Source organism: Dipodomys ordii, unplaced genomic scaffold (assembly GCF_000151885.1).
Source record: "Dipodomys ordii isolate 6190 unplaced genomic scaffold, Dord_2.0 Scaffold17, whole genome shotgun sequence".
NCBI lineage: Eukaryota > Metazoa > Chordata > Mammalia > Rodentia > Heteromyidae > Dipodomys > Dipodomys ordii.
Window position 1 is genome coordinate 21,822,196 of NW_012267233.1, and position 10,567 is coordinate 21,832,762.

General features: G+C 39.4%; 1 protein-coding gene across 1 annotated transcript in view; it reads right to left on the reverse strand.

Moving 5' to 3' along the window:
* The window catches only part of Atp6v0d2 (ATPase, H+ transporting, lysosomal 38kDa, V0 subunit d2), a 45,082-nt gene extending 38,235 nt beyond the window's left edge, over positions 1 to 6,847 (reverse strand). Inside the window, exon 1 of the mRNA XM_013012427.1 lies at positions 6,619 to 6,847. Coding sequence (XP_012867881.1) covers positions 6,619 to 6,748 — 130 coding nt within the window. The 5' untranslated portion in view covers positions 6,749 to 6,847. The remainder of the gene's footprint in view (positions 1 to 6,618) is intronic.
* Between the last annotated feature and the right edge of the window lie 3,720 nt (positions 6,848 to 10,567).

The window sequence follows — 10,567 nt, forward strand, 5'->3', positions numbered from 1 at the left end:
TCAAGGCTAGCGCTCTACCACTTGAACCACAGCACCACTTCTGACTTTTTCTGCTTATGTGGTGCTGAGGAATCAAACCCAGGGCCTCATGCATGCACTAAATATGCACTGAGCCACCTTCCCAGCCCCCACTGGAAGCTTTAGGTAAACCAAAATCAGCTTTTGTGGGATTTATAGAGTGCTTTACCATGGTCAGAATGATTTTAATATGTATTACCTCTTAACTGCTTAACTGTCACAAATAAGCCCCAGACTCAATGAAGTAACTCATGCATGTTTCCTTGCTGCAAGTATTTGGCTAAAAATTCCAAGGACTCTGATCCTCATTCCATGTTAGTTTCAGTACTGCCTTGAAACTTAAGTATTGACAGACCTTCAAGACACTGCAATGTTTGTTTTTTTCAGTATAGACTCTAAATATTCCAATATTGCCTCTTAGATAATTACTACACATTTGATCCTTTCCTCTGTGATCCATTAGTTTTCCTGCCCATCTAGAATATCTTGCCCCTCACAACTCCTTCCTCCCCAGATACCATAGCAATGACTTTTTCCCAGCCATTGTTATTCAAGGTTTGTCTTGTTTTCCAGTATAAGCTTGAACCACATTTTTAATGTTTCGGGCTCTTTGAGACATGATCTCATGATGTAACCCAAGCTGGCTATGCATCCCAGGCTAGTCTTAAATTCAAGATCTTTTTGCCTCCTGAATTCTGGGATTAGAGGCATGTGCCACCACACCTGATTTCCTTATTTTGATTCCTCCCCCAGAATGGATATTTTTATATTGGTGGTCTCTGATAGAGAATGAAATCAATTAGCCATATACCTAAACTATGAAATGGGAAGAAATGGATTCAGGAACTCCAAAGTCTAACATAGAGGTAAATCTAATTTTGGGTGTAAATTCACTACAGTTCAGAGGCAAATCTAGGAATACTTAAGATTTGTACTTCAGAAAACATTGTCAGATATTTCAGATCTTCTCTTGAACCGTAGGTAGGCCAGAGAGATATTATCTAAACATCAGCTGATTTAGGAAACAAAGCAGCTTAACATCTCAGAGCAAGGAAGAGCGAGGTCTTGAACTCAAACATTTAGACATTTCTAGTGTATATTTCCAGACTTGGACTATGCAAAGTACAATCTTTGACTCTAGAGGGAAGGAAAAAGAAAATTAAGGTATTTTTGCAGCCTTAAAGAATAGGGCTAGAGAACTAGCTCAGCACTTGCCTAACATGCGAGCAAGTGAGAGAGAGAAAAAGAGAGAGAAGAGAGAGAAGAGATAAGGAAAAGTACAAATCCATCATACAACATAGGAGACAAGCCACTTACCCTAATCACCATAGTGACTCTAATCACCATAGTGAGCAGATGAGCCAAGTGGCCGACCCAAAGGTGACACACTTAAGTTGATGTCACTGATTAGGATTGAGTTCATTACTGGTTACAACAGAACATGAAGTTGGCACCCAGCAGTTCTACCTCACAGGAACACAGTAGCCAAGGATCTTTGGAGGAAGTGGTTTGAGACAGCCTTGAAAGGAGAATTTTATGTTCTCCAGGCAAAGCAGATGGTGGGTGGAATTTGTGGTAGAAGGACCAGCTTTAGAAAAATGCAGGCATGTGAAGAAATGCTTGAGAGAAAGCTGAGATCAGTGAGAATTTTTTTTTAAAGATAAGAAGGAAGTGTGTCTTTCCTTATGGAAACCAGGGGGTGCATTGGTTTTCATTTTAAGTTTAAAAAAAGATACAATTAGAGGTACAAATAACATGTAAGACATTATGGAGAAAGTTCTCTGAAATAAGAGTCTTCCTTCTGAAATAAGAGTCTTCCTCTTGTTTGTATGTATAAATATGATAATAAGCAGTAGGTATAAACATAGGTAAACTGAACTTTCTCCTCTACCTGACACACATACATGTACCTTCTCTGCCACCTATTTCTGGCTTCAGATAATCACTACATTTTATTTCTCTTGGATCTGTTTACAATTTTTGTTTTATAGATACACAATTATACAGAAAATACTGACAAATTAGCTGGGTGCTGGTGGCTCTCGCTTCTTCTCAAGAGGCTGAAGTCTGAAGATTGCTGTTCAAAGCTGGCCCCATCTGGGCAGGAAAGTTTTTGAGACTCATATCTATAATTAACCACCTGGAAACTGAAAGTGGTGCTCTGCCTCTAAGTGGTAGAGCTCTAGAGACTAACCTTGAAAAAAGCTCAAGGACAATGCCCAAGTCCTGAGTTAAAGCCCCTTGACCAAAAATAGTTAAAGCCCCATTCTTATTTTTTTATTTATTTGCTTGTTTGTTTTGGTGCCAATCCTGCAACTTGAACTCAGGATTTGGGCACAGGGTGATGTCCTTGAGCTTTTTGCTCAAGGATACTTGAGCTCTATCGCTTGAGTCAGAGTTCCACTTCTGACTTTTTGAGGGGAGTAATTTATTGGAGATAAGAGTCTTAGGGACTTTCCTGGCTGGGCTGTCTTTGAACTTCCATCCTCAGATCTTAGCCTCCTGAGTAGCTAGGTTTCGTGGTGTGAGCCACTGGCATGCAGTTAAAAGCTACCCTTTTAGAGTATCATGCTACAGTGGTTCTCTCCCTTGCTTATCTCAATGAATGCATTTGGAAATCTATTTCTGCCTTCTTAGAATGCTTCCTTGGGCCTTTTTGTTTATTGTTGTGCTACTGTTCTTGTTATTTGCTTGTTTTCCTAACTGTAAAATATTCCATTATAAGAAAGTCCCATAACTTACTGAAGTGAAAAGAATCATTTGATTTATTTCCATCTTTCAGTACTCCTCACAGGACTACATGAAGAGCTCTGTCATCTCCTGTGTGGAACTTTTTGAGAGCCTTGGGGTTTCTAAACTTAGTGGATAAGCATTTGAAATTTCTGTAGTTGGTGCCCAAATTTCTGTAGCTAGTATCCAACGTCTTCCTTTCAGCTTTCTTATTTTTCAGCTGTTTTTCTATTCTCCAGAGTAGGAGTTACTTTGAAGCAGGATCTGTATCTTAATTCATCTTTACTTCTCTGGCCTTTGGTAGAAAGTGCTTAGTATATATACACTTGTTGAATTAACTTCTAATGAGAAGTAGAGTTGGAGAAGGTCAAGTACTTTGTTAAGGGAGGGAAGCATGCGCTCGCTTCCCTCAGGCCCTTCCAAAAATCTGTGATGAGGAGTACAGTGAAAATGCAATCCAGAGTAAAGAGCTCCCCCAGAATCCTGAGAGCCAAGGCAAACCTTTACCCTGTATGTTTCAGAAAAGGCTATTCATTGATAATCTTAAAGTATTAGTCTTTGTCTTTGCCACACAGGAGACAAATTTACATATAATTTTATTTGTATTTCCAATGTTGATGAAAATAACAGTGCTAATATTTTTAAAGAGTCAGGTGCTGGTGACTCATGCCTATAAGCTTAGCTATTTGGATCACAGTTCAAAGCCAACCAGGGCAGAAAAGTCCTTGTGAGACTATTATCTCCAATTAACCACTAAAAATCGAAAGTAGAGCTGTAGCTCAAAGTTTCTAAAGCACTAGCCATGAGCGAAGGAGCTCAGAGAAAGCACCCAGGCACTGAGTTCAAGCCCCACAACCAACATAAATAAGTAAATAAATAAATAAATTCAAAAGAATACTAGCTTCCTTCTTTTCTACCCAGAAAAGTGAGTCACAGTGGTGCCACTGTGGCTCAAGTCCCTTTTAGTCAAGGTCAGGCCATGGAAAAGATGAGTATTTCTGACCACATTGCCCATTTAGGAATATAATCTAGCACAGTTGTTAATACTAAGACTTCCCAATGTATTTCTGGACCATCTTTCTTTCCTTTCTTCTAAATTTACCTAAAACACTCATGTTTTCCTTCAAGTGCTTCAACACCATTCCTGCCAGAATACTTGTCAAGGAAGACTAGAGGACTTTAAAATAGAGTCAAGCAATTCAATTACTGCCAAGTCACCTTTTCTTTTTCAGAATGCTTCTGCTTCAGCGTGGAGTAGTCTACTGGACACAGTTTTATCTTCTCTTCTTTATCTGTGATCGGATACGCTCTTGGCAAAAGTAAACACAAACCCTGAAGTTTTTAATTCTAGCTCAACAAATGACATTGATTGATTCTCAACTCTGAATCTAGCTTAGGAAATGGCTGGGTCTCTACAAGCACATTCACCAAAAATAAAAAAAGAAGAAGAAGAACATTTTGCTTTCACAAGTGGCCACCAGTTCTTCCCCTTCCCCATCCTAGAAAATAATCAGCAGTGTAGTTCTTTTTATTTTCTATTTGCAAAAGGATCTGACATTCATCAATAAACTGACCTCCTATACACAGGAAGCAGTTGCATTTTAGTGGTAAAAGAGACAGACATCTCTGTATACTCCATCACTGGCAGCCTGTAGTTTCCTTACTACCAGCCTAAGCTTCAATGTCCTCACCTGAAGACATTAAATCTTATTTAGATTTATTTCTCCAACAGCCATGATAGCCCAAACATGGTTTAATGGCTCACTTTGATTTCTGGCAGTTCTTCAAAGAGCAGATTATACACAGTTTCAAATAGAGTTGGGAAATGAGAAAGCTGATTTCTAGGAAGAAAGGTAGAGGCATGAAGGCAATGATGTATGTGGCGGGCATTCTTAACCAGGGGTCAGAGATGGCTTTGGGTGGTCTCTGGCGCCCAACTTTGTTGGGGGTAGGATTCTGCATGTGTGAACTTATTTATGTTTCCAATTGTGTTCTGTGGTCTCTTGAAAATAAGTCTGAATCCTTTCTTTCTCTTCCAAATTGAAAATAAAGGGACCAGGTTCAGTCAAATGCCTATTCAGATGACAGATGTGTTATCCTAAATGCTTCTCTTCCTTCTCCCTCTCTGAATTGAGTCTTTTAGTCAGAAGGCTCATAGCAGAAAATATTGGGTATACCTTTTAATTCTTGTTGGTTTTTTTTAAAATCTTTGTTACCGTTTTATTACCTAGGATTCTTTCTATGGCCTTAGTTATGACTTCCCTTGGTTTCTCTCTGAATAGTTTTATGAGTAGCCTAAACACTGTTCAGTCATCAAACTTCCAGTGATTATAGATGATGATTTATAGCCAGCAGAATTCTCATCTGAAAGAGTCTTCCTATTCCTAATGCTAATGATAGATAGGTCAGATTTTCTTGGCTTGGGCAATGTGGCCGGAACTCTAGCTTTAACTGGTCACAATCAAAAACAAGTAGCCAGATCCCCTTCTGTTCTACCCTGGAAGCCTGCAAGATCACTTTCACATTTTTTTCTAGTTTGTTTTCACCTGCTAATACCCTTCCTAGGAGGCTTTCTCTATAGAGCTTACTTGCTGCTTCTAAAATTAACCTAAAAGCTTTAAAGTATCCTATTTGATTGTATAAGTCAACATGAGCCAGTAGAGCTGTTGTTAATAACAGATTACTACTTTACATGTGCTATCTTTGGTAAAATTTGGGGGAACAAATGTAGTTTGAAGGTAATTTCTTTCCACTGAGAGTTTTCTCCTATATTTTTCACTATTTCTCACCTAAGTCAACATCTTCTTCACAAGTGATGACTTTGAGGCTCAGAGGCTTAGAGTCCCAAGGTCATCTACTTAAAGTGGCAGAGGTCAAAGGCAGGAATTCTGAATTCATGCCAAGACCCTTCACAGTCCAGTCATTTTTTTTTTTTAGACTTCAGTTAAAGACAAACCAAAATTTTCATGTTGTTTTTGTTTTGCCAGCGATCACTTGGCAATTTGGTGAAGGTCTGTTCCAATTCGTATTCATAAGTATGTAGAATGAAAATGCAAAGGGAATTAAATTGTTTGTGACATAGTCATGAAATGTTTTCCTTTTGGGTTTTAAAACAGAGTCTTGCTATACCAAGCTGGCCATGAACTCACAATCCTCCCATTTTAGCTGCCTGAGTGCTGGGGTCACCACCATATCTGGCTTAGAATGTTGTAAACTGTAATAAATATTGATATTTCCTTACTGAGATATTAAAATGGAGAAAACCCACCATGATGTTTTAAAGTGTCTGTAAGAACTTTAAAAAGATCGGACAATATTGAATTTTCTATTGGTGATCATCACAGACACTGATTCTGTTAACTACTGGGATTTTATAACCTTAAGGAAAGATCATATTAAACTCACTTAGAAGATATTGAAAATAGAGATCTAATGTTTTTTCTCATCTATGTCATGATCACTAGAAGTCTAAATTCCAGGAAATAGAGATCTAATGTTTTTCTCCATCTAAGTCTTTATCACTACAAGTTTAGATTGTAGGAATAAGAATACACTTAAGGGGCTGGGAAGGTGGCCCAGTGGTAGAGTGCTTGCCTAGCATGCATGAAGCCCTGGGTTGGATTCCTCAGTACCACATAAACAGAAAAAGCCCTAAGTGGCACTGTGGCTCAAGTGGTAGAGTGCTAGCCTTGAGCTAAAGAAGCTCAAGGACATGCCCAGGCTCTGAATTCAAGCCCCAGGACTGGCAAAAAAAAAAAAAAAAGGAATCCGCATAAGGCTTTTTGGTGTGATCCTAGTCCCTTCCCCTTGCTTCCTGAGAACCATCATTTCCTTTCTTCCTTTTCAAAGGGTAAGGAGAGCTCTACTCACCTTCTAAGGTCTCACACTGAACCAGGTTGATGTAGTCCTGCTGGGTCAGGAGGCTGGCTTTGCAGCCTCGCACCAGGCCCTCCAGGTAGCCATGGTCCACGTTGAAGTATAGCTCTGCACTCTCAAGCATGGGGGAAAGATCTCAGCCAACTCTGGCTAGAAGAGTTCTGAAGTCCTGGTCAGGCCTGAAGAACTTACACCTGTGAAGGACAGGGCTGGTGGCACAATCGCTCAGCTGATCAGCAGAGCTTCGGTGTGACTAGTTTCCTCTGGTTTCAGTGTAAACTCAGTCCTGTTTTTACAGCAACAATGAATCAGCCAGATGACCCAGGGAGCCAACCACTGTTGGGAGGAGAGAAGAAATGGGAGAGGAAGGGCAGGAGAAGGGGGGTGGGTGGTTGTGCTCAACTCTTTCCTGCCCCAGGCCCTGCCCTGACTGGCTTTGCTATTCTCAGGCTGCAAACACCTGAGTGTTTTGTCAACATCCCTATGGGGTTCCAACCTTGAAATTGTAAATTAGATTTGCTGCTTCTGTTTTTTTTTTTTGAGGATTTAAAATACAAAAAGTAAGATCTCTTTTCAATATGCATTAATTTATATGACTAGATCACATGTGGATAGTTTGAAGAATATTGAAATATTAATTCTCTAACACACTACATTTATAGAATAGATGGTTAGTAATGCACAGTACTAAAGTTGTCAAATACTGGTAGATGTTTCCTTTGCAATCTAGGGACAAAGCCCTATGGTGTGGCTTAATAGAGCCATGGAGCTATGAGCAACGGGGAAATGAAGGGAATTTAAATGGAGAATGTGATCACAAGGTTTCAGACAAAATATAGTAATTAAACTTTCTTCAAGGTAGTCTCAGTCCTGTGGAATAAATCTAGGTATAGGAAATGCCTCTCTGGCAATCTCAATAACTCTGGCCCCTAAGGCTAATACTGTTATTCTCACCAGAGGGACAAACCACTGTCAGTCTAGTGAAAGTGTATTTGTTATCAGTTCTTAACCTGTTTTTGCTGCTATCAATTAACTACAAACAGAAGAGAGGTCTACAGCTTCCATCTTGCATTCGCCATTGTTCAAAGCTGTTCTCTTCAGTCATTTTGTAACTACCTTAGGCACCAGGAAAGGCAGGACAGATCAGTAGTGTCTTTATGGCAAAGCACCAAAACTACTGCTGAGGAATAGCAGGGCCTTGCAGGGCAGATCATCCCAGATGAGGGTAATTACCAATAATGGTCAGACTGCAGAAATCATCTCGGGAGAATTGTTCTCTTTAAGTGTTGATATCGATAATAACTTCTCTGGAACCTGGAAGAACCAGAACTGATATAATGACAAGGCAGGACACATGATCATACCTTTGTCCCCTGTCCCTAATTATTTCTCTGTTTAAACCTAATGCTCACATCTGTACTCTGAAGATAATTGAAGATGAACTAAAATGCTGTCTTCCCAGGGAATGCCTGTAACATATAATCTCCTTTCTCTGCCGTATTTCTTTCCTAGCCAACTCTCCATCACTTTCACTGAATTCTTCTTTAGCAGATTGCAAGGATCAAGGTTGATTAGTTGTGCTGACTTTCCAAGAACACTCCCAGTTTTGCAAAATCTGATTGCAAGGCATGCTTGATTCTTTTCTATTTGAATTCCATGATTACTCAGGGATGTATCTGCACAAATAATATTTCTGCTCAGATCACAGATAGGACATTAGCTCCCAGAAGCTTCCAAGCAGTCAAATTGCACAGCTGCTAATACAGTAGGTATTTAATGAAGCAGGGACTTAATTGCTGAGTTTCATGCTCCAAAAAAGGAGTACTTGTTCTCCCAATATACTTAGCCCAAAAACTGTGTCAAATATCCTGAACACTATTTGCATGTGCTGTATTTCATTTGTAATGTGTCAAATCCTTAATTGGAGTTAAAGTGCCAGAAACTCTCTGGGCTCTGTCTCAGTATTTTCAAACTGTTTGGGAGAAGCAAAAAAGAGAGAATTAATGTAAATTCTGCTTTAATTTATGAAAATTCCATGGAATCAAACTTAAATTTATACAGTGCCCAAATTTGAAGGCATTCACTAGATAACAGAAATTCTAATATTTCATTATTATTTCTCCTCCCACAACTCCATTATCCTCAAAGATCTTGAGTGCTTTGTTTCCTTCTTCCCTCCTTCCTTCCATCACCCTCTCCCCCCATTCTTCTTTTCCTCCCTCCCTCCTCCCGTCCTCCTTCCCTGTCCTTCCTTCCTTTTTCCCTATCTTTCTGCCTTCCTGGCTTCCATCCCTTCTTGCCAAACTGGGTATTGAGCTCAAGGCTTCACATTTGGCTAAGCAAGTACTGTACCACTAAGCTACATCACTTGCCAAGTATTGTAGATATTCCACAGAACAGTGTTCTATCATGCATCCCTTCTTGGCTAACGGTTAGTATTATGCTCACCTTTGGTCCTCAGCTCCACCCAGACCTGGGCCCCCTCCCATTCCTGGAGTTCCCACCATACAGCTGGCCCCTGACCCGCCTGAACTTCCATCTACCTCAGTTCCTCTCCCCCAGACCCTCCTGCTACCTGGATGGTGCGGAGGCCATGTGCTCCCTCTTGGGGGAAATATGGTTCCGCTAATAAACCTTGTAATAATCTTTCTCCTGTGCCTGCCTGCCTGCCTCCGCGTGGTCCCCTGGAATGGCTGTGTGGTATCCTTCACTAACAATTGCAGGATCATTTGTACCATGGAAATAGGACATGGATAAAGAAATAGGGCTTGATTTATTGTTTGCTTATTTAATTTTAAGAAAATGATGGATAAAATGTTAATAGAATAAGTTAAATTTAGAAATGTGTGGTGTCAAATGGTAATTCTTTTGTATAATGCCTTAATAATAATAAAATTATATTAAAAATAAGTAAAAACAAACAAATGAAATAAAATGAAATGAAATGTGTCAAAAGGAGCCTAAGATCTGAGGATTTGAAGTCAGCCTGGCAACAATGTCCATGAGACTCTTATCCCTAATTAACCACCAAAAAGCTGGAAGTAAAGATGTGGCTCAAGTGGTAGAGGGCTAGAGCCTCCAGCAAAAAACAACTCCCAGGTCCTGAGTTCAAGTCCCAAGACCAGCACCAAAAAAGGAAAGAAAGAAAGGAAGGAAGGAAGGAAGGAAGAAAGAAAGAAAGAAAAGAAAGAAAGAAGAAAGATGGATAGATGGAAGGAGAGGTGTCTCTAACAATTACTTCATGAGATGCAAAATTTTCAAAGAAATCTTTCAGTATCTGAGTTGCAAAGCAGCTACTGCCCTTATGTGGGATGAGTGAAGTTCCATCACAGGCCTTCACTAATTTAATGGATTCACTTTCATGCTATTAATGAATGTAAATGAAGATGGCTTACTTCTTTCTTTTTAAAATTTATTTTTATTGTAAAGGTGATGTACAGGGGGGTTACAGTTACATAGGTCAGGTAATGAGTACATTTCTTTCCAACAGTGTCACTTTTCCCCTTATTTTCTTCCCTCTCCCCCTCCCAAACTGTATAGTTCATTTTCAATGCAGTGTCTAGATCACTACTGAATTAAGTCACCCTTTGTCTCACTATTTCTGTGCTTCCCCCTGCCCTTCCCCAAACAGATAAATTTACATACAAAACAAAAAGTACAAAAAAAGTACAGCAACAAAAGGGGAAAAACAAAAACATAACAGCTTCTATAGGAAACATTACATTAGGTAAGTGGCTGAATAGTGAGGGTATTTTGTGCTTTAGTATTAGATAGATATACATATATATATACATATATATTTGTAGTAGATGTCTATATGTCTGTAATTGCGGATATGCATACATCTGTATGATCTATAGCATTTCAAAGACTTTCTATACATTTGAAAATCTCTCAAGAACCATTCCTTTATCACAGTAGAGGATCAATTTATTCTTCTAAG